This window comes from Mus caroli, chromosome 15, assembly GCF_900094665.2.
Source record: "Mus caroli chromosome 15, CAROLI_EIJ_v1.1, whole genome shotgun sequence".
Taxonomy (NCBI): domain Eukaryota; kingdom Metazoa; phylum Chordata; class Mammalia; order Rodentia; family Muridae; genus Mus; species Mus caroli.
Genome location: NC_034584.1, coordinates 94169568 through 94193622, shown reverse-complemented (window position 1 = coordinate 94193622; position 24055 = coordinate 94169568). Strand labels below are relative to the sequence as shown.

Sequence of the window (24055 nt, the reverse complement as noted above, 5' to 3'; positions counted from 1 at the left end):
AAAAAAAAAAAAAAAAAAAAAAAAAAAAAAAAAAAAAAAAAAAAAAAAAAAAAAAAAAGATGAACTGCAAAACTGTGATTATCAGAGACAATAATAAAAAAAAAAAAAAAAGAAAAGAAAAGAAAAGAAAAGAAAATTTTAAGAACGTGAAGAAATCAGCCCGTATGGTGGCGCACGCCGTTATCCAGGATTCAGGACGCAGAGGCAAGTGGATCTCTTCAGTTCGAGGCCAGCCTGGACTAGTGTGAGTTCCAGGGCAGCCAGAGCCATGTAGAGAGACCCCGTTTGGGTTGGAAAAAAAGTTGAAATCGATCCATCATATAAATAGATAGGTCATTGCTCATAATTTCTTTTATAAATTAGGCCAGCTGCAGCAAGTCATATGGGACAATCCCGTGAGAATCACGTTCCCCAGGCATGGGGTGAGGTTCTGACGCGAGGAAGTGTAGCCGAGGATCCGCAGCATCCGGCTTCAAGGCGGGCAGCTGCCCTACAGGCGCTCTCCGGGGTCCGCCGCGAACGTTCCAGGTTGGGCGAGGACTTTGGGGCACTGGCCGCCTTCAACTCCCGGCATGCCTTGGGTGTGGGCCGGGTGTAGACTCCATTTCCCAGGCTGCCCCGGGCCTCGGCCGCGACGCGCCGGCGCCTATAAGAGGCAGAGCGCTGCAGCCGGAGCCTATTGTTAGCCGGAGCCGGGACGGTTCTGGTCTTCGCTGCCCGGGGAGCTGGAGTGCAGAACCGCCCGCCCCCCGCCGCCTGCCGGCCGACCCACACACCCTGCAGCCTCGAGAGCCACGCGACGGGCCTGGGAGCCGGCACGCCTGGGTCTCCCCTCCTTGCACACTGGCTGAGTAGCCAGCGGGGGCGGCGGAGACCGTGACGAGAGAAGCGGCTGCGGCGGGGCCGGTAATGGGCCTGGGGTGCGGGGAGGAGGGGTCCGCCTCGTCCTTGCCTGGCAGCAGTTCTCGGGCAGCAGTGGAGCAGCGCTCCGGCGCCGAGCTGTGCGGACTAAGGAGGCGGGGGGGCGGGGAGCCGGGGCGCCTCTGGGAAGAGGCGTGAGAGCTAGGGGCGCCGGGGACGCGGGCCGGGCTGCAGGCTAGCTCGAGGGATGGATGGGCGGCTTGGAAGCCGGCTGGATTGCGGCTGACGGCTGAGTTCGGAATGGAGTGGGCAGTGATGTAGGATGGAGGGAAGTGAAGGAAGGGGAGGGGGACTGGAGGAAAATGTGGGAGGAGTGGTTGGGAATTTGTGAGTAGCAGGCAGGAGGATGTGGAAGGCTGTGGGGACTGCAGAAGATGGAAATGAGCGGGAAGGTTAGCGGGAATCCATGGGTTGAGAGCGGAAGGGTTCCTCAGCGGTGCTGAGGGGAACTGGTGACTTGGCATGTCCCTTCTGCTCTGATTTCCGATGTCTCCCATTTTTTCTGGCGTTGTGTGCAAAAATGAGAGCATCACTTGTCCCGGTTGCTAGCTTGATCCTTTTCGCAGGCCTAAACACGCAGCCGCCTGCCATCCATCCTTTGAGTGCTATGGTCTTGATTCACCCTTTTAGAAGGGTTGAGAGTGACAGTGTGACACAGAAACCATTCTTCAGTATGAAAGGTTAGAAGTTATCCCCAAGAGATGACACTGTTCCCCGTGTCCTCCAGTTTTCGTCGTTAGAACCCCAGCCGATTCACATTCTCCTTTTCTTTGGTGGCTTTAAATTTTACAAATATCCAAAACCAGGGTGTTGGTGTGTGGGAGAGTTATAAATGGCGATATCCTTCAGAGGAGAGTTAGTGCAGCATCATGTTCCAGGTCTCTCACAAAGCTCGGTGTTTTCTCTCAGATGTGGCTTTAATGTGGGAAGCCGAATTCTAACCTAGTGTTAGTAAACGGGTAAAACCTGGGGAGTGGAGGTGGGAAGGGGCCTTCTTTAAATGCCTAGCTTAAGGAGAAGGTTTATACCGAGTGTCTTTCCACTTCCACGATCTTGGGGATCGCAAGGACACGTAGAGCCATAGGATAGTATTTGCGAATCACCCACAGTATCTTAGAAAGGAGGAACAAGGTAGGGCATCTTACTCAAGTGTTACAGTGTTGCAGTATAACAGGAGCCTCTCTGCCCCAGAGTGTCTGGTAGTCTTAACAGTCCTGTAAGGGTTCCTTGACCTTTGGCAGAATATTGGGTTCTAGTTGGGTGGAAAGATTGTCCCCTGTGTTAGGGTTTTGGAGTCATTTAGGAAAAAGGTTCACATTACCCAAGCTTTACAGGAATCCTCTGTGTCCAGAGTTTCCCCTGAACTGTGTTTGTTGTTGATGATGCTTTTTGGGTCAGTGCTCCTCTGCATAGCACTGTCTGTCTTGGAATCCACTATGTAGCCCTGGCTGGCCTGGAACTCACAGAGATTCACCTGACTCTGTCTCTTTGGTGCTGGGACTGGGCCTGCTTTGCCACACCCGATTTTTGCTATTCTTATATAAGTTGGGATTTGAGGTTTGAGCCCTTATCAGCCTGCAGAAAGCTTAGGCTGAGTACTGAAATATACATGCTGGTTTTATTTGGTGCTAGCCTAATGTCATCTATGCTCTGCAGCTGAGAACTCTATATGACCCTTTGGGAAATGTCCAGCTGGAAACAGAAAACAGGGCATGTTGTCAGAATGTGTTTCTGACTCTTTCACGGGCATGTGAAAGCTCTTAGAGAGAGATTATTTGTTGGTGAGATGTTTATTTAGATAGCTAAATATTCTGACTTGCATTTCTAGCCTCACCTTGGTTATGTCTGTACAGGTTTCAGTGCTTCGATATAAAACTTAATAAAGTGGAGGGGTAGGAAGGGGTTGAGACAGGGTTTCTTGTGGCCTTGCTTAGCTGCAAACTTGAACTCCTGCTCCTCCTGCACTTAAGTGTTGGAATTACATGTATAGACCATCATGTGAGGGTTACAGTATCTTTTTGAACCCAGGCATTGATCTTTTAATGGTTAAAGGAAAAGTTGAGCCAGTGGGAATGACTGGTTTCTACTTTGGGTTTAAGATGATTTTTTTTTTTTTTTTGGTTTTTCGAGACAGGGTTTCTCTGTGTAGCCCTGGCTGTCCTGGAACTCACTCTGTAGACCAGGCTGGCCTTGAACTCAGAAATCCGCCTGCCTCTGCCTCCCAAGTGCTGGGATTAAAGGCATGCGCCACCACGCCCGGCCTTAAGATGATGTTAATGTGAATAAAAAAAAATATGGAACTTGTTCTCGTGGTTACTATAGTGATGGATTAGAGTTTTTCTAGGCGGTATGGAACTAGGTGGGACGTTCATGTTACGTACGTCTTTTACAAGTCTGGCCCACACCAGAGAGGGCTGACTTGAAAAGCAAACTTACACTGTTCGCCAGGAGATGATGATAGTAGACTTGAGAGGCTGAAGCACGAGGACCATGTGAGTTCCGGACCTTTCTCAGGAAACAAGCTGGGCCTTTATGCGGCTGAGCTAGCAGCTAAACTCGAAACAATTGAAACGTGATTTTACAGGAAGTCTTACTAACATCTTGAGTGGGTGAAGAGAGCTAGGACAGTGGAGTCTCGGGTTTTCCCGAGGCTGTCCATGAGATGGTCTGTTGCCATTGTTCTGCGGTGCTGGGAATTGAAGCCAGAGAGGGCGTCGAAGGCATGACGGGCAGCCGCTGTGCTACACAGCCACTCTGTCCCCGTCCTTTAATGGATTAGGTCACATAGGTCAGTATATAGACCATTTACACATGTAGACCTGACTGTCCTTGGCAGCTTAAGAAAATTACCTCTCCTTACATCTCAGTTTCTCCTTCCCTTTCTTCCCTGCCTACCTCTGTCATTGCCCAACCCACAACCCCAGAGGTGGGAAGACATGGAAGGAAGGGCTCTGAGAGAGCAGCGGTGGGCGTCAGCGCCACGCTCAAGGGCACAGAGTAACCCGGATGGCAGGGTACTCTCTCGGGCAGCTAGGTTAAGATGAGGGAGAGTTGTAGTAATAAGGATGGGTTTGGCACAGATCCAAGTCCATGTGAGACTAAAGAGGAATAGTTCAAGGAAACCCACACGGCCGGAAGCAGAGGATCTGAGAAAAGAGGCAGAGTGCACGCTTGCTTCCAGTCATAACTCATGAAGGCTTCCGGGCTAAGGAGCAGCCATTTTTTAGAAGTATTAACTAGAATTCAGTTAAATTTGAAGGGGCACTTGTGCTTTTTCCAAGAAAAATGGTTTTTTTTGCTCAGTGTTGGTTTTTCGTGTAGAAGGCGTGGAGGAGGGGAATTCAGCAGACATTCTCCTTTCCGCTATAGAATCCACATGAATATTTAATGACAAAGGTCCACCCCCCCCCCCCATGCTCCTTCACTCAAAATAGAATAGAATGAGACATTTGTTAGCTGGAAGGAGATCATCTCTAAGCCCAGCTAAGACCTTAAACCATACAGAGCCCCTCTACTCGCTTACCTCTCGTCTTTTGCTAACGTGACCTGCAGGCAGATCCTAGGAACACAGCTCATAACTTGGACTCATTTGATTCTTTTAAAACCTTCTAGATTTTATACACATAAAATCTAGTGTGGCATTTTTATCTGCATTTATGCCTGTGTACCATGGTGCCTGCAGAGGCCAGAAAAGGGTTTCAGATTCCCTGGAACTGGGGTTAGAGGGTTGGATGCTGGAACCGAACCCCAGTCCTTTGGAGGAGCAGTTAGCACTCTTAACTGCTGACTGCCAGCCCTTAATTTTATCTTATATATAAATATTGTTAGTCAGGCCCTATGTATCCCTAGCTGTCCTAGAACTCACTATGTAGCCTAGGCTGGCCTCAGACTCACAGAGATCCACCTGTCTCTGCCTCTCATGTGCTGGGATCAAATGCTTGTGCCACCATCCCCAGCCTTGATTATAATTCTTAACAAGCTCTTGATTTTAATTTTTCTTCTTAGCCAAACTTGCTTGAAGGATGTGCTTGTTTGAAAGTTAAGGCACTTGGGTTCGTTTTGTGACGTAAATGCAGATTTTTTTTTTTTTATGTGATCTGAGAAGATATTTTAGGGAATCCTCAAAGCACCTACCAGGTTTGGTTTAACTTTGTAGAGCTGATCTAAATTGCTGCTAAAAGATGGAGACCAGAAAATCCAGGTGTAGCAAATACCTCCTGTCACCACAGTGCATTCTGGGTAGCACTCTGCAGTGATGCAGCCATGTCTGCATGTTCTGGGCAGTGCTGTTAATCCTGCTGCATAATTAGCAGCTAGTGAGGTCATGGTCCTGTGCCTCGTCACGTGTGGGATGTCGCTCAGCCTTTCTCCTGGGCTCACGTCCTTGAGGGGCTTACGTCCGACAATGGAGAAAGAGGAAGGCTTGTGCCTGCTGTGTCTGTAGCCAGGGCAGTTCTCTTCCTGCTCTCCCTTGATGGTTTCTTTTCAGAGGCCAGAGTGTGTAAAGCTCTATTTTCCTCTGTGCACAGAAAATGATGAGACCATGAAAGACAGAGAATCTGGTTTCTGTTTTGTGTGTGGTGCTGGGATCAAACCCAGGGCCTTGTGTACACCAGGCAAGCGCTCTGCCACTGAGCTGCACCCACAGCCCCCCTTTCTGGGTTTTGAAGCCAGTACAGATTCTAATCTTGGCTCCTTTCTTTAGTACTAAATTTGCCCATTCTGGGAGGCTGATGAGACACTTCACACTTGTGAAGATCTGGGTCAAGGGTTTTCCTGACTGCCAATGTCCTTCAAAATTGAGAGCCTGGAGCAGAATTTCCCAAAGAGCGTTCAAGAGATTGTCTGCCCCCTAACATACTTTGGAAACAGTGGGTTCCATAATCAGGTTGTAAAACACTGCGCTGTTTTCTTCTAGCCTTTACCATGATCATAAGTGTATTAAAAACCCCTAAGAGGCGCTGCTTTAAGTAGTCTTCTGAACTATGTTAACACAGCAGCCCTATTTTCATTCAAAAGGCTATTAATATCCAAGGAACGAGTGTGTTTAAGTTATACTCTTGGGGACTTGCCAGACTATATGATCCCTGGGATTAACACCTGGGTCTGGCTTTGGTTTAGGCAAAGGCTATGCTGTTTCTGATCTAGTCTCCCAGTGATACCTTGGAGTGCTCTCCTGTGTGATCGGAAGGGCAGTGAGCGTAGCCTGGGCCAGTGACTCCTGTGGCCAGCAGGATTGATAGTGAGGCCATCCCTCCACTGGGAAGGAGCTGCTGCAAACTGTCAAGAGTAACTGTGGTCTGAGGGGCTGAAAGGAAGAAGTGAGAGAGCCCTGGCCAGAGCCAACAAAGAAAGACCTAGTCAGAGAAGCCAGACTCAGTGTTGGGCCAGGTGTGCAGCTTGTCTGCAGTGAGCGTGCTGTGTTGACAGACCTGCCAGCTCTGTCTTGGGACCACACTGCTGACTGCTATTCTCCTCTGCGCAGAGTCCTCATGCTCCTGGCTAGCTGGTGGTGAGCAGCTTGGGGCCATCGTGCTTGGCTCCCCGAGGACAACTTTGGAAGCCAATGGATGCGTTCTCCGGCTCAGGCCTCAAGAGGAAATTCGATGATGTGGACGTGGGCTCGTCAGTCTCCAACTCAGATGATGAGATGTCCAGCAGTGATAGTGCGGACAGCTGCGACAGCCTTAACCCTCCTACGACTGCCAGCTTCACACGTGAGTGAGCTGCTCCTCATGCCTACTCCCACACTCCTCAGAGAGACTGGAGCCAGCCCAGGGACTTTACCCTTTCCACACATGCCCTTGTTTTTTGAAAACCTCGCTGCTCTGATAGCAGAGGCTAAAGTGTGATTTATTCCGCATGTGTTGTGGTTTGGGTGCCTGATGGTTGGGATTCGGAGGAGGAGGAGGAGCTCAGAGCTCTACTTTTACCTCAGGGGACTTGCCCAGGGGTTCCAAAAACTGCAGCTGGAGCAGGAGAAAATGTTTGCTTTGGACACTTGAGCACCTCCAGAGGTCTTCAGTCCTAGTGTCTCCATCCCGTAGATCTCTGAGGGTTTGAACCCTGAACTGAAAGCCCTGAGTGGTGCCACTGGTTCAACAGAGCACACCTGGCAGCTTTTCCGGTGGCACCTGTCCTGGGCACAGTAGCCTCTTCCAGTTCTCACACTGTTCCCACAGGGAGCCTCTGAGAGTGAGGGTCAGGCTTGTTTGTTTTGTTGCAATGTCAGGCCATTGCCGTGGTTGTCTTCATGCACTAGCAGAATGCTTCAGTGGTTGCAGCAGAGACCTCATGGCCTAAAAAGCCTAAACTATTTATCATCAGGCCAATTAGAGAAAATCCCCCACTGTAGAAGAATACTATCCAGTTGAATCCCTCTGTGGTAGAAATGTCCCTGTCAGCATGGGCCACTGGTAGTTATTAGTCGCATGTGGCTATTGAAATACATACTGAAGAACTGAATTTTTAAAATTTAGTTTTAATTAGTTTAAATTATCACCCAACAATTTTCTTTTCTCCTGAAATAAACACCTAGCATTCCCCAGTTGCTGTCTAAAAATAGATCTTGTGGCCAGCTATTTAGATGAAGTCAGTCTGGGGGCAGTGGGATGAACCAGCTGCGGTTCAAAGCTCCTTTCACTTTTGCAAATGACTTAAGACTTGGAAATAGCCTCCCTCAGGGGCAGTGGTGGCACACGCCTTTAATCCCAGCACTCAGGAGGCAGAGGCAGGTGGATTTCTGAGTTCAAGGCCAGCCTGGTCTACAGAGTGAGTTCCAGGATAGCCAGGGAGGGCTACACAGAGAAACCCTGTCTTGAAAAAACAACAACAACAAAAACCAACCAACCAAACAAACAAACAAAAAAGATCCTCCCTCAATGACTAAGGGCAGGTGAGGGTCCTGGGCTCGCTGTCTCTGGTTTAACCCCTGTGTGCTCTGTTCATAGCAACATCCATCCTGAAGCGGCAGAAGCAGCTCCGGAGGAAGAATGTCCGCTTTGACCAGGTGACTGTATACTACTTCGCCCGGCGACAGGGTTTCACCAGCGTGCCCAGCCAGGGTGGAAGCTCCTTGGGAATGGCCCAACGCCATAACTCTGTACGCAGCTACACCCTCTGTGAGTTTGCACAAGAGCAGGAGGTGAACCATAGAGAGATTCTCCGTGAGCACCTGAAGGAGGAGAAACTTCACGCCAAGAAAATGAAGGTGCCTGCCTGAGGGGCGTGGGCTCTGCTGCCTCTTGAGTGTCGAGGTCAAGTGGGAACCCTGAGTCCAATGGTCCAGAGAGGCTGGTCTACTGTACTGCTGATCTGGGCAAGCAGAGAGTGCAAGCCTTTTTCTAATGAGAAGTCTCGGATGTTTAAATATGGTCTCCTCCTGTCCTCTCTGGTGGCAGTGTCGACCAGAGATTAAAAAAAAACCACCTTCTCTGCACAGTCCCTTACTTCTTGTCACAAGAATGCTTTTTTAAAGCATAATGTGAATACTCAAAACTTGTCAGTCACCCAGAAAATACAAATCTCAGTGTGTCCATGGTTGTTCTGAATAGAGCAGGTTCCACGGGTCTTGCATGGCCCTCTGCAATTTGCACATAGTCACCGCAGAGGGCTGACACAGTCTCCTTGGTGCAGAGAGTAGCATTATTTCATGGTTAGATTCATAGACAGGGATACCAGTAGGTTCCAGAGACATGACTCAGCATTTAAGAGCGGTTGTGGCTGGGTTTGGTGCACAGTGCTCACATGCTGGTTCACGTGGCTGAACTGAACTTGCTGTGTAGACCAGGTAGCTTTAGGTCACTGATATCTTCCTACCTGTCTCCCAAGTACTAATATTAAAGCATACACTACCAGACCTGGCCCAATAAATCAGTCTTTAAAAAAAAATACCCCACCTCCTACATAGACGTCACTTCCTACATAGACGTCACTGATAGCACCAGAAGACTCATCTGAGACACCTGCATCCTGCCTTAGCACTATTGACCCTCTATCAATAGAGTTTCTATGCGTTCTCAAATCCCAGAGCTGAGGGTGAATCTCAGTGGTTAGAGCACTCACCTGGTGTTCACGAAGCCTCGGGTTAGAGAAGATGAATGAGTTTCTCCACCCATCCATGAGGTAGCTGCAATATTTCTAGTGTGTAGACAATTGAGGCCTGGCAAAGTTGGACAACAGTGGCAGGAGGCCAGGCCTTGCCAGTCTCACTCTTGGTGAACTCTCAGTCTGCTCCGAAGTCCTCACACCTGTCACTCTAACAACAGTGACATTCAGCCTCCCCTTTCTTCTTAGGAATTCTTTCACTGACCCTGTCTGTCACCTTTCTGTTGCTATAGCAACAGCTAGACAAACAAACATTCTTTTCAGTTGCAGTGAAGGGTCTCTGCCCCTTTCCTGGAAGGCAGCTCCTCCACAGGAGATGGAGGAGGGATGTGTCCTGTGCTCTGAGCAGGACGTACTGAGCACACCATGATGGTAGAGGATGGCGGGAACCTGCCTTCCTCCCCAGGAAGGCTCCTGTCCTTAGCACTTAGAGGGGCATAGTCTTGAAATTACGTATGTACTGCATGTCTTGTGTGCCATCCCATAGTTCTTTCCCTTTGCAGCCCTTCTAGTCAACTGTTAGAGCACTGTAGCCTTCACTCCATATACTTTTCTAATATTTTAGTTTTACTTTATCCATATGGGATTTATTATTGTAAGTAGTTTGGATTGGGTGGTGGTTGGTGTTTTCTGGTTTTGTTTTCGGGTGGGTCTCATGGAGTTCAAGCAAGCCTTGAACTTGCTGTGGAGCAGGGCGTGGCTTTGAGCATTGCGCCTCTTGCCTCTACCACTTCCTCAGTGCCAGGATTATTAAGCATGAGCTACCTGCTATACCTGGCCTTAACTTTTCTCTGCACAAAGATATCTAGCTGTCCCAGCATTGTTTGATGACTGGATGCATTGCTCTGAAATGCCCCTTTTGTGGAGACCTGAAGTCTCCTACTTCTGATGGCTGTTTTCCTTTGGGAACAGTGGGAGTGCTGGGGACGAGCCAGTTTTGTGACACAAACAGGAATAATCCCAAGGTCTACAGAAAGGAGCCTGGCAGTTCTTGCCTGGTGTATAGGTAATACTTAGAAGCCCCACTCAGCTAGCTCCCCACAAGCAGTGAGGTGAACTGCTCATGGTGGCTCAAGCCTGTTGCGTCACCTCTCTCACAGGAGCCGTGCCTGTCCCAGCACAGTGGGTGTGTGATGAAATAAACTGAAGACTCCAGCCACTGGGCTTTCAGCCTGCTGGCAGCTTCCAGAGCCCCAGGGGCTGGGCCTCATCTTCTTTACTTAGATCCTCTAGTGAGTTTGAAGAACTCATTCAGCCAGAAATTGTCTTCAGCCTGTCCTTCTACGAGTCCTGCCTTGCTTTCTGTCCACCTTGGTGCAGAAAACCCAGCCTTCTGCTCTGATAGCACACACAGTGACTTACACTGCCATACCTCACACCGTTTTTCTTTGAAGTCAAATAAACAAGGACTAGGAGGAGGAAAGCACACACTTTAGACCCTGGGTTGGAAGTGGTGTTCATAATTGTTAGTAATGGCTGCCCTCCCTTAACAGTGAGGTGCAGTTGTTCCTCCTGAGCACAGGCGATTGTTTACGGTGTGGGGATCCCGTGGACCAACACCTGGGAAACTGGTGCTATACTGCAGTGTACCCTTTCTCTCTGAAGGTAGTTTGGGCTTTCCAGGGTTCAAGTTGAGGGCATTCTGCAAGGTTGCCAATATTGCTTAGGAGCACACAGCCACTGCAACACCATTAGCACCAATGCAGGTGACAGTTAGCAATCCAGGAGGGAAGATGAGGTGTGTTTAAATCCCTTTAGACAGGACCTTGCTGTGTTGCTCGCTCCCTAGCCTCTCCTTGTTAAGCAGCTGGGTGACAGCTCTGTGATGCCACACCTCCCAGAGACTGGTTTTTGAGGACCCAGAACTCAGAAAGGTGAAGGCTCAGGTTTTTTAATCGTGTCCTATACAGTCCAGTACGGCAACCATTAATTATTTTGGTTACTTAAATATAAAATTAAATAAAACCCAGTTCCTTGGCCTCCACATTTCTGGTGCTCAGCTCTGAGACGACACGGCTCCTGTCACTGCAAACCTCGGGAGACTTTAGTCACTGTTGCTAACTAATGCTCCAAAGCTGACCTTGCCTGTCTCCTGGCAGCTGACGAAGAACGGGACCGTGGAGTCAGTGGAGGCCGACGGCTTGACACTCGATGATGTCTCAGACGAGGACATCGACGTGGAGAACGTGGAGGTGGACGACTACTTCTTCCTTCAGCCCCTGCCCACCAAACGGAGGCGGGCCCTGCTCAGGGCTTCCGGGGTCCACCGGATTGACGCCGAAGAGAAGCAAGAACTCAGAGCCATCCGCCTGTCTCGGGAAGAGTGTGGTTGTGACTGTCGGCTATACTGTGACCCAGAGGCATGTGCTTGTAGCCAGGCCGGGATTAAATGCCAGGTCAGTCATACACCAAGATCAGGAGTGTGGTTGGGTGCCCAGGAGGATAGAAAGCTTCCCCTCGAGGATGAGGGACCCATGGCTGAGAATATGGTCGGTTCCACAACTCTCCCAGAGAAGACAAACAGGGCAGGTCCTTTGGCTGTGGACGTGACTCTTTTCTGTTGTCTACCTCAGAGAAGACAAGCAGCAGCCACAGAGGGAAGAGCAGGGCCACTATGCTTGCATTCGCTAAGTGTCCCGTTAGTAGGGATGCTGTGAGGTAAAAGGACATAGAAATGAGGTGGCCTGTGCACTCAGTCTGCACGTGCAGCATCTTTTTCCAGTTTTGTAAAAATCAAAATAGCTTTGAGAATCTCTAACTCAGGCCAGACCTGAGCTGGCACACTCATCCTTACTTCCCTCAGTGTATCTTCTTGTTGGCATTCTAAGAGATGTTTGAAATTCCCATTTCCCTGGACAATGAACTGCGTGGAACTCGATGCTGAGGGGCCTGGGGTGGACCCTTAGCTCCTCTCCTTGGCTGTTTTACTAAGAAAGAGCTGGAGTAGATCTGACCAGCATTTCCTTCCCGAAGGCTCCTGTTCAGCCAGTTATTCACAATCCTGGGAGAGTCCTAGGAATTGGTGGGACTGGGTAAGCTTTCTTCTGGGGCAGGGGAACCAGTCTTATTCCAGGCTGGTTGGGAACTGAATTTGCTTTATAACCAAGGATGACCTTGAACTCTTGGTCCTGCTTCTACCTCCAAATTCTGAAGTCCTGGTGTGTATCACCATGCCTTGGTCTGGAGGAAGAGCTTAATAAGGTGATATCACAGAAGATGTGTTCTTACTGTTTGCTGTGTAATTTCTCTGAGTTTTGGGTATTAAGGAAAGAGAAAGAAACAGAAAGCACCTCCCTCCCTCCCTCCCTCCCTCCCTCCCTTCCTTCCTTCCATTTTCCCTTCTTTTTTAGTTCTTCTTTAAAACTGTGTAGCCCAGACTGGCCTGAAACTCACCTTGTAGCCCAGGCATTCACCTGCCTAGGCCTTCTCCCACCCTGGACTGGCATTAAAGGCATGTGCCACTATGCCCAGCACATCTCCTAAAGATCCCTGGCTGTAAGTAATTATCTTGGCCACTGCTTCAAAGCTACGCTGGTTGACCTTCAGGGAGAACCAGGTGGTGAGACGCTGGCTGCAGTGTGAACCTTCACGTCCACTCCTGAGCACTAAGGCACCTTTGTTTAGTCTCCCTAGAGTGTAGTGCATTGAAGTAGCAAGATTCCCCCCTCACTTCCCCTGTCAGGCAGGAGGCTAGGCCCAGCCTTTTGTCTCAGTGAGCCAGGTAAGTTCCAGAGGCCCAAACCTCTTCTACCTGGAGATTGCCAGCATTCAGAGGGAGCTCCAGACTTGCTAACTGGAAGGAGCCTTTGATGTGATTCTTTTTTATTTAGAAAAGGAAACAAAGCCCAGGGGAGAAAATAAATGGCTCTCTTGAGATGCCACCACTAATTAATGGCTGAGCTGAAGCTGAGACGCAAGTGGTTGGATAACTGAGCGAGCGCTGTTAGCTTGAGCTGTGTGTTAGGTTTTGAACTGGTCGTTTCTCAAATCCCAGCTGCTTGTGTGTGCCAGCTAGTGTCACCTGTCTCCACTGTTAGAGCCATTGGTCTTATCTGCCACAACCCACTGTGCTCCCCTCAGGTGGATCGAATGTCCTTTCCGTGTGGCTGCTCCAGGGATGGCTGTGGAAACATGGCTGGGCGAATTGAGTTTAACCCGATCCGAGTGCGGACTCACTACCTCCACACCATCATGAAGCTGGAGCTGGAGAGCAAGCGGCAGGTGAGTCGCCCAGCAGCCGAGGAGGAGCCCCTGCCGGGAGCACAGAGCTCGCAGACACAGGACTTCCAGGAGTTCATCGCTGAGAACGAGACTGCAGTGATGCATCTGCAGAGTGCAGAGGAGCTGGAGCGGCTCAAGGCCGAGGAGGACTCGAGTGGCTCTAGCGCTAGCCTGGACTCCAGCATGGAGAGCCTGGGCGTATGCATCCTGGAGGAACCCCTGGCTGTTCCCCAAGAGCTGTGCCCAGGCCTTGCGGCCCCCATTCTCATCCAGGCTCAGCTGCCCCCAGGTTCCTCCGTCCTGTGTTTTACTGAGAATTCAGAACACCCAGCTGCCTCCCCGATGAGCAGCCCGTCTTACTTGAACAGTGGACCTCTGGTGTACTACCAGGTAGAGCAGAGGCCGGTGGTGGGAGTGAAATCAGAGTCCGGGTCAGAGGAAGACCCAGCCTCCTTCCCCAAAGAGAAAGATGTGAGTGTTTTCTCGCTCCCTGTTACCTCACTGGTGGCTTGCGGCCCTTCAGCCTCAGCTGCTCTCTGTAAGCCAGAGGTGGGGAAAACACCCAGTCTCAACAAACTCTTGCCCGATGACTGTAACCTTAAGGAGCCTGAGAGTGAAGACTTGCGCCCCTCTTGGTCTCCCTCAAGCCTACCCTTCCGAAGGGACAATGAAGAAGGCTGTGGAGTGCAGAACTCCCAGCAGAGTGAGGACCGGACCTCTGAAGACTCAGCCCTAGAACTCCCTCTGGCAGTGTGACCAGAGATACATTGTCCATTCTCTATTTATTATCTAACACCATTTCAAAACAAGACTGCTGCTCCCAGGTTATTTTGTTGGAAGTCTTAGGAAAATGGGTAGGAAAGGATTGTTAGTCCATGTGTTTCTGAGAGAGCGTTCCCAGGAGAGCAGCCCCAGCTGCAGTGTCCAGTGCCGCGCTCTCCGGACCGCCAGAACAAAGATGTCGATCACAGAAGGAGCTGGGCAGCTCAAGCAGCTCTTTATGCCTAGTGCCAGAACCAAGGATGCGAGCAGCTCCCTGCACCACATGCTGGCTCCTCAGACACCCTGTCTTCTTGTAGCAGCCACTTTAGTGGCAAGGCCACTCAGCTGAGTCTAGAACGGAGAGGAGGCCCCAGAAGAGTCTCTGCTTCTATAAAAAACTCCCAGGAGCTTTAAACGTTTATTCTGCCTTTCCCCCAAGCCCTTGGTGTTTCCTGACCTGATCTGCAAACTGGGATCCCTGGCCTGTACCTGAGTTCTTTCTTTCATATGCGCTTCAGTACGAGAGCGAAACCTCGGTCTTGGAAGGTGAAATGCAGGCTGGGTGGGGGTGTGGCTTATACATGGGGCAGGGTCCAGTATGGAACAGTCTGGAAGATTGCTTTGTCGAGCTTGTTCTCTCACCTAGTGCAACACACACACACACACACACATCCACTCTCTCCTTTTGGGGGGTCTTGGCTCTGAATGGAATGTGCACTGCAGTACAGGTCATTGAGACGTAGGACTCTCCCTCTGTAACTGCCCCCATGGCCATTCTTGGTTGTGTGGGGTTAGAAAGTTCTTTGGAGTTTACAGTTCAATCCCAAGAGTGGCACATGTGTTTTGGAGCCTTCCATCTTGGAGATTCATGAAAACTGGAAGTCAGACTGCTTCTTAGTTATGACATAGGAGTCCCACATTCCAGAGGATTCCGGATCACATTATAATAATGACGTGGATGCCTGGGACTCAGACTCAACACTTACCTCAGCAGAAGCGCTGCTCCTCTCATGAGCTCGGGAAGTTCAGAGGTCCCCATTTAGCACTGACTTCTTGATTGGCAGTGTTACCTCTGCCTCCTGGTTAAATGGTGGCAGTAGGGGCAAAACACTTTTCTCTTATCATTCTTTACAAACCATAAAAAAAACCACAAACTTGTTTTCTTTCATTCTTTTTTTTTTTTTTTTTTTTTTTTTTTGAGGCAGTGTGTTGCTAAACAGCCCTGGCTGGCCTGGGACTTGCTATGTAGACCAGGCTGGCCTCCAACCTAGTCATGCATCCTGAGTGTTGGGACTGTGTGTGTGCATCTCTTCACTTGGTTTTATCTATTTATTTATTTTTGGTGAGATAATAAGGCCCTGGTGTCATAAACAATCAGTGTATATGGCAGCAGAAACATCAGAAAAATCCCTGAATCCTAAGCCTGGAGGACCTTGTATTTAACTGGATGCTGGTGTTCCGCCCATTCTGCCACTGTCTCTTCTTGGGTTTCATTGGCTTTTGTTTTTGTTTTTGTTTTTTTGGCTGCACTTCTTAAGTGAGTGCATAGGCTGTCTCTCCAGTCTCTCAGAGTTATCTGAGAAGGTCAAGGTGTTCTCACTCCTGGCTAGACCTCTCAGACTCAAAGACTCAAGCTTAGCTGAGACTGTTGATAGAAAGATGGACAGGAGGGGACTCGGCCCCTTACCTCAAGACTCCAACTTTCTTAGCCCTTAGATTTGGATTTTCATTAAGAAACGTAAAGATTAGCCAACCCCAAGATATTTCTATATAACTAATTTCTTATTCTAAATGCATTTCATTAATTCCATGTTGATTCAAACTGACCCCAACTTCTGCGTGCTAAACTTAGCGTTGACAATGTCAAGCAAAGAACAACCTCTTCTACAACTTCGTCCATCTCAGTTCTGGTGCTACCTGAGTTGGACACAATTTATGGTTCCTGGTTGCCGGGACGGCTGGGCCTGTGTCACAGATGCAGAGCCAGTCCCTCAGTCTAGGCCTAGAACTGTGGTGCACTGCTGCAGCTCTTGGACACCCGTCTCCTCGGATTCTGCACACAGGTCGGACTCTCAATGTGAACCCAAAGCTTGTCTGGCTCTCTGAAAACAACTTTTGCTCTTTAGGTTCTTTACATTGTAATAATGCTGTATTTAAACAGAATATTTAAATGTAATATTAAAGAAATATTGAAAAGAATGGTGTGGGGCTCTTTATCTTACTGCAGGTAAGAGAGAGGGTGCTTCTCTTGCTGTGTACATAGAGCTAACCAGGTCAGTTAGGAACTGATGTCAGTGATAGGAATATTTTGTGATAGAAATGCAAATCATTGCCTTTGAAGCACCGAAAACCTGTCCTGTGAGATTTCCTTAGGTTCCACTTCACTTGGCCGGTTAGACTCCTGCTGTCTGCTAGACTCCTGCTGTCTGCGGTTACGCGTCTCTAATCCTGGTTACCGTTCCTTCTAGCATGTCTGATCCTTAAAGACTTCCTCCCATTCCCTCAGAAAGTTCTGTTCCAACCAGTTAAGTACCCATTAGTTAGGTTATGTCACTCTTAGAAAGAAGCTGAAGGGAAGTGAGTAGAGTGTGCATAAGTAATTCCCAGAAACTGGTTTCAGGCCGTCTTTACTTAGGCTTTAAAACAGTGCTTCATGCATTTACAGTAAGTTATTACAAAACGACAGGGCATAGATGTACACACAACAGTTAAGCCCAACTCACTATCTAATGCAAATCTCCTGGTCTCCCAGGGCTGGGCAGTAATTAGTACCTTGTGCGTTTTTGACCCACAGCCTAGAGAAGGCAGCCACTGCTGGTTACAGATGGCTTAGTGCAACACAGTGGAGGTAGCAAACATGTAAGGTCCCTAGGGGCTGTGTGACAGCCTGGAAAGTAAGACACTGGGGACAAACGCAGGGAGGGGCCAGGCAGCCATTCTTTCACCGCCTCCTTTAGAATGTTCCCATAAATTACTATTAAAAAAAAAAAGTGTCCAGAGAATACTGAGAGGAGGGGTGGAAGTTAGCCCATGATAGTGATGAGGACAAACAGCCCTACTTTTGGTCTCACCAGAAAGGATGGGTGTGGCTCATGCTTATATTCTCGCTCCAGGAGGCTGTGGCAGAATTGTCTGTCAGGATTGCCAGGCTATACATTAAGACTCTCAAAAGGGCCATAAAAGGAAAAGGGAGGGGGCGTAAGAAAAACCACTGCCGGGGTGTCGGTGCAGGGCCAGGCATGGGTGCCCTCACCCCAGGGTAAGCTGCACTGTTCTTGGCACCAGAGATCGCTAGTGCACAAAGACTCGGTGAGGAGCACTCACCCAAGACAACATCCCAGAGCTTCGTGGGCTCCTTGCCTGTGTTCCAGTCCCTGGGAGCTGGGAGTAGGAAGACCAGATCTCAAGGTCCTCCTCGGCTACATGAGACACAGGGTCTCAGGAAAACAAGGCTTGGCTGTAGAGAACGTGGCAGTGAGGCCAGTGCAGTATGGACCTGCAGCCGCAGCACCCGAGTCTGGAGCACAGGGATTGGAGGCCAGCCTGGGCAACAGAGACTCATCTCAAAAAGAAACACACAGCTGGGCGGTGGTGGCGCACGCCTTTAATCCCAGCACTTGGGAGGCAGAGGCAGGTGGATTTCTGAGTTCAAGGCCAGCCTGGTCAACAAAGTGAGTTCCAGGACAGCCAGGGCTATACAGAGAAACCCTGTCTGGANNAAAAAAAAAAAAAGAAACAAGAAAAAAAAAAAACCTTAAAAACAAAACCATGGCAGTCCTCAATTTTAGGCCACATGATTCCCACCTGGGCAAAGGCTGACTTTATAGGACCTAAGTATTAATCACAATAAAAATCCAGTACCAGAGATGCTTGCCAGTTCCAGGTTAGCATAGGGGGCGGCAGCACACGTGGGTTTGTTAGGCTCAAGCTGTGAAGGAATGTCTATAGCTCCCAGAGGGGTAGCGTGCTCTGAAGCCCATGGAACCCGCTCCTCTGCCTCCCATGCTAGTGGTGCGCACAGACAGCTGGCAGGTGCTCCTTGGTCCCACACCACCACGCTAGGTGACTGCAGGACAATGCCGTCCTTTCCGTGTGGTTCACTCAGCGCCTTGTCTCAAGGTAGTTGGTGGAGAGCAGGACCACGCTGTGCAGCAAGAGGGACAGCTCGGGTTCTGAAAACACCATCAGCGTTAGCGGTTGCTAGGGCGGTTGCTAGGGGACAGCTGCCTTCTGAGGCCTGGGTACACAGCCAGGGACAGGGAGGACAGTAGCGTGAGGCTGTTCTCTACCGTCCCTGCCTCACCCCAGACCCTGAAAGCATGCTTGTGTCTGCTTCCACTGTTTGCCCACTATGCCTTGGTTCTTGCACGATGGCAGTCACCTACCTCATGGTAGAAGTTGGTGCTATAAGGACATTTCTTGGCTTCAAGACTACTTCTCACCCGGGACAGTTGTGTCCCTCTCCCCTTACCACCCCAAGCTCAGGAACACTTGAAAGTGCCTGGAGATATCAGGGCTGTGGCTAGCATGGACTGGGTATGGGCAAGTGACCGCGTTAAATACCCTGCTGTGCACAAGGCATGCCCCAGACAAATGTCAACAGCACCCAGGCTGTGAAGCGCTGCCTCAAAGCAGGAAGCAGGCCCTCTGTCTTACAGTCTACACTGTGCCTATACAGGCAGTAGGCTCCTGGGTTTGTGCCCTCTGAATTATACATGTGTGTATATATATATATATATATGTGTGTGTGTGTGTGTGTATATATATATAGTATATATAACATATATGTATATAATATATATACTATATATATAGTGTTAGCTAAAAACGTCATAATACCTAAGTAATCCTGGAACAAAGTACAAAATGAACTATGTATGGTGGTGCACTACTTATAATCCCAGCAATCAGGGGTAGAGGCAGGAGGATAGCTGCAAGTGCAAAGCCAATCTCCAGTATAGTGTGTTCCAAACCAGCCAGAGCTGCACAGTGAGTCCCTGTGTTTTGTTTGTTTGGTTCTTATTGTGGCTTTTGTTTATGCTTTAAAGCATAGGTCTCAGCAGCACGGCCGCAGAGGCCGCCTTACCTTTCAGGCTACAGGAGATGTGCAACCATTCCCCCAGCCAGGCTCTACACCTGTCGTCAGCAATGTGGGTGGAGTTCAAGCCACGAAGATAGCAAGCCTGCAGTGCTCAGAAGAGAGACATCCTTAGCAGCCACAGTATGCCACAGAAGTAGAAACCCACAATGGACTGAGTCTCATCCCCACAGGAAAACTCCCGCATGCAGTGTACACTGAGAGGATAAACCAGCATGCCCACTACTACAGGTCCTGCCAAGGCCCACACGCTCGAGGCTCAGTCCCAGGTAGAGTGCTTGAGCAGCCTGCGAGAGGCCTACCATACATTCTGGTATGGGCCTCGTCCAGGTTACCAACAGCCCCGCTTGGTGTGTAAGCCCAGAGGCTCAGTGCTCTGTTCTGTGCCACTGGGAGGTGGTGGTGGTGGGAGCTAAAACATGAAACCTACTGAGAGGTGTGTCTGGTCAATGAGCATGTGCGCTTGAAGGGCACTGCATGATACTAGCATTGCCTCCTCTTCTTGTCTACTTCCCAGCTATAGGAGATGAACTTTGCCTCACCACATACTCCCAGGCTGCACTGCTTCATTATGGCACCCACACCAGCAGGGCCAACTGATTAGGACCAAAACCTCCAAGACTGGGAGCCAAAAAAAACCCAAAAATCAAAAACCAAAAACCAACCCACATTCTTCGTTTTTAAGGATACCCTTTTATAGTCTAAAACAGCAGGCTTAGCCGGGCGTGGTGGCGCACGCCTTTAATCCCAGCACTTGGGAGGCAGAGGCAGGCGGATTTCTGAGTTCGAGGCCAGCCTGGTCTACAAAGTGAGTTCCAGGACAGCCAGGGCTATACAGAGAAACCCTGTCTCGAAAAACTAAAACAGCAGGCTTAAAATGTATTGTCCTTGACATTTTTTTAAAACAGGTCCTGAGACTCACCCCAAGTGCTAGGGTCACAGGCCTGTGCCATCGTACTCCGCCCGGGGTCCCTGCTTCTTAAATTCATCCCCACTCTCTATGTTCACTAAGGAAAAGTCCACAGAAATAAAATGAAAGAAGATTGTGGAGCCAAGTGTAGTGGTAGTGGCTCTGCCTGTAATCCCGACACTTGGAAGATTGAGGCAGGAGGATTGCTTTAAGTCTGCGGCCAACCTGTACCACATGGGACGCTAGGGAGGTCTCATCATGTCACTCTGAGACTGACGTACTAGCACTTATTTCCGAGGCTAGCCTCATGTACAAAGAGAGTTTGAGGCCAGCCAGGGCTACATAGAGAGGTCCTATATCAGAACAACTAAAACAACCCAGACACAGAGCTGTGTTTTGATCTGAGCAAGATCAGGAGCCCTGTAAGCTTCCAGCCCAGCCTGGAACCCTGCTTGACACAGCAATCAGCCTCTTACCGATTTCACTTCCTGTGCAGTCAGCTGGCCAATCCCCAGCTTTGCCAGAGCCCTGTCCAGCTGGTGGATCACGATGGTGTGACTCTTCAGACGTCGCCTCAGCAAGGGCGGGGGCAGGTAAGGGGTGAGGAGCATGGCCTGGCTCAAGGCTCTCTGTAACACAGCAGGGCAGGGAGGGGGAAGGTTTACTTTACAGCCTCGAAGGTGGTGAGCCTGTGGATGCAAAAGGCCTCAAGGTGCTCACCATCTGCGAGGCCTGGAGCTGGCTGAAGCCCAAGGGGTAGGTAGAGAAGCAATCTCTGAGAGCCAGGACGTCCTGTGCTGTTGGGTGGGTGCCACTCTGCACCTTGCAAGAAATGAGTAGATTTTAGAAAGACCCAGGCTGGCTGCTTGTAACTGACTTCAGAGCCGGGGACCTCTGGAGCCCTGGGTGGAGAGATACCTTGGTGCACAGGTCTGTTAGATGCCTCCGGAGCTTCTCATGAGAAACAAAAGTGCTGGCCCTTCTTAGATGTGTGAGGACTTCCGAGTGGGACTGCCTCCGGAGACCATGATAAACATCCAAGAAATCAATTTGTTGTTTGGGGGTCCAGAAATGCTTGACTAGCAGTTGTCTAGGAAACAGGTACCTAAAAGGAAAAAGGCCATAAAGACATCTTTCAGAGTGGGCTAGTCAGGCACCCGGCAGTCATGGATCCTAGGAGGCCGGCAGAGACCTGGCTCTCTACATCCTTTCTCCTGTGAGTTTCACCCACGTCTCGCACAACTGCGAGCGGTATTGCTGAGGTGTGATGGGAAGGAAGCTTGGTATGCAGCAGCCAGGTAAAATGCCTCGCTTTGAACTGAAGCACAAAGCACGCTCTGGAGAGTTCCACGCGGAGCTACATGCTGTGTGTGATGCAGACTGCCCACCACAGCACGGTCACACGTACACAGTCCTGAAAAGGCCATCGTGTGTTCTTTAATTTAGTTAGCCCGGCTACAAATCCTCGTCTTATGGGCAGGTGAGGTTTATTTACCTTCTTTCTTCCTTCCTTTCTTTCTTCCTTCCTTCCTTCCTTCCTTTCTGTTTTTTTGTTTTGTTTGTTTGTGTTTTGAGGCAGGGTTTCTCTGTGTAGCCCTGGCTGTCCTGGAACTCACTTTGTAGCCCAGGCTGGCCTCGAACTCAGAAATCCACCTGCCTCTGCCCGAGTGCTAGTATTAAAGGTGAGTGCCACCACGCCCGGCGTTTACCTCTTCTTTCATTCTGGGTGATTAATTCATACCACAGCAGAGATGACCCTACGACCTCTAAGACAAAGAGATCACAAGTACAGGCTGGGTGTGACACACACGTTTTAGTCCCACTGGGAGGCAGAGGCAAGCTGATCTCTCTCAGTTCCAAGGTAGCCAGGACTACACAGTGAGACCTTGAGTTTTGTTTTTGTTTTTTACAAGGTTATACACTCATTCAAACTCTGACTGTGCTGTAAGAAGCTCTACCACTTCAGACTGCCATTCTGAATAGGCAGGTCCATCTTTCAAATATCCACATCAAAGCACCAGACATAGAGTGACCTTGGGACCTTCAACTGGCTCCCTCTACAGCTAAACATCATGGTCAAACATGATAACATCACCCAAATAAGAAAAAAAATCAATCGCTTTCCTGAGCCCTATCCAAATACTATCCTTTCAAGTCTTATTTGATTTTCTTCTTGATTATTGTGCACATGCGTGCAGCTGTTCAGAATAGGGTGTCAGATCCCCAGAACTGGAATCCCAGGCAGCTATGAGCCACCTAGTGTAGGTGCTGGGAAGCAGACTTGGGCCCCCAGGCCCTCAAATCATGAGAAGTTTTCGTCTAGTCTGCTGTTACCCAGCTGCCAACGGCTTAAACACCACGCAGGGTCCCGGCTTACAAGTGTCATCTCTGGCTATCAAATACTGAAGCCATGATAACGGAATGTGAGCATGATTATTTTGCTGAAAACATTTTCCAGCGTGTCATCTGCCTCCGGGAACAAGATGCTGTCTGTAGGGTGGAGAGGACACTAGGATTACTTCACGACACCCAGGGCCACTGAGCCACCTACACTGTCATTGTGCTGTGTCACTGAATAGTTCTTTTTTTTTTTTTTTAAAGATTTATTTATTTATTATATGTAAGTACACTGTAGCTGTCTTCAGACACCCCAGAAGAGGGTGCCAGATCTCGTTGCGGATGGTTGTGAGCCACCATGTGGTTGCTGGGATTTGAACTCTGGACCTTCGGAAGAGCAGTCGGGTGCTCTTACCCACTGAGCCATCTCACCAGCCCCTGAATAGTTCTTAAGAACTTTGGGACAAGGGCTGGAACGGCTCAGCAGTTAACAGCACATGTTGTCCTTACAGAGGACCCAGGATCCAGGTTCAGTTCTCAGCACCACATGATGGCATACAACAGTCTGTAGGCCCTTACATGGTACATATACATGCATGCAGGCAAAACACTCACAGCCATAGACTAGAATAAAATAAATAAATCTAAGCTTTAAAAAAAAATTGGAATAATGAAAAGACTGAAGCAGGAAGTTTGATGACCTCTGAACTTCGGAAATGAAAAGTTTTTAAAATGATTTTCTTGGGAGCTGGGGTTAAGAGCACTGTCTGCTCTTTCATAGGACCCAGGTTCAATTCCCAGCAGCTACACGGCAGCTTACAACCATCTATAACTCCAATTCCAGGGGGCCCAATGCCCTCTTCTGCTCCACAGGATCCTGTATGCATATAATTATGTTCATACAACCACATATACATAAAAATAAAATAAAAAAAGTGATTAAAAATGACTAGTTTTCTTGGCTTTTGTTTTCTGTTTGCTTGAGGAAGGTTTCATGTAGCTCTGGTTAGCCTGTAACTCATTCTCTAATCCAGGCCGGCCTTGAACTTCTGATCTTATGCTCCAACTCTCAAGCACTGGGGTTATATGCCTCTACACCAGACAAAATGATTTTTAATCTTTACAAAAAAAAATCTGTAGTTTCATGGCTGGAGAGATGGTTCAGAGGTTAAGAGCACTGGCTGCTCTTCTAGGGGACCTGGGTTCAATTCCCAGCACCCACATCTGTAATGCAGTTCTAAAGAATCTGACACACTCTTCTGGTCACCGAGGGCACCAGGTACACATGTGGTGCAGATATATATGCAGACAAGACATCCATTTACATGAAAATAATAATACAGTAAACTCTTCTAAATGTACAGTTTCAAGCTGCTGGTAGTATATACTCACATTAGCAAAAAGACCAGGTAGTTGGCAAAGGGCGGAATGGAGATGAGGCCGACGAAGAGACACTTGGTGATATCTCGTCGGAACTGAACAGAAATAAACAGATCCCATTTTAACTGGGGTGAGTTCCTGATAATGTGGCCAATCCCTCCATCCCACTCACTTAAAATGAGCTTGTACTGCGGCCTACGAAAAGGGCCATGCTGCCGGGCGGTGGTGGTGCACGCCTTTAATCCCAGCACTCGGGAGGCAGAGGCAGGTGGATTTCTGAGTTCGAGGCCAGCCTGGTCTACAGAGTGAGTTCCAGGACA

The 24055-nt window shown here is 49.2% G+C and overlaps 2 protein-coding genes across 6 annotated transcripts in view; one reads left to right on the top strand and one right to left on the bottom strand.

The window, feature by feature from the left end:
• Positions 1–678: 678 nt before the first annotated feature.
• On the top strand, positions 679–15195 carry Csrnp2 (cysteine and serine rich nuclear protein 2). Its single transcript, XM_021184136.2, has 5 exons — positions 679–906; positions 6407–6638; positions 7872–8131; positions 11127–11423; positions 13108–15195. Exons 2-5 carry the CDS (start codon positions 6488–6490, stop codon positions 14002–14004), a joined length of 1605 nt encoding a protein of 534 aa, XP_021039795.1. The 5' UTR covers positions 679–906; positions 6407–6487; the 3' UTR covers positions 14005–15195.
• Positions 12971–24055, bottom strand: part of Letmd1 (LETM1 domain containing 1) — a 14331-nt gene continuing 3246 nt past the window's right edge. For 3 of the 5 annotated variants that reach the window (XM_021184130.2, XM_021184133.2, XM_029469601.1), the window contains 6 exons: positions 23748–23830; positions 20937–21123; positions 20739–20840; positions 20495–20647; positions 19097–19193; positions 17737–18182 (listed from right to left, as the gene is read on the bottom strand). In XM_021184130.2, the coding sequence (XP_021039789.1) occupies positions 18112–18182; positions 19097–19193; positions 20495–20647; positions 20739–20840; positions 20937–21123; positions 23748–23830 (693 nt within the window). In that variant the 3' untranslated portion in view covers positions 17737–18111. Of the gene's footprint in view, positions 13149–17736; positions 18183–19096; positions 19194–20494; positions 20648–20738; positions 20841–20936; positions 21124–23747; positions 23831–24055 lie in introns of those variants that run through there. The other 2 variants (XM_021184134.2, XM_021184135.2) reach the window with 2 other exon arrangements.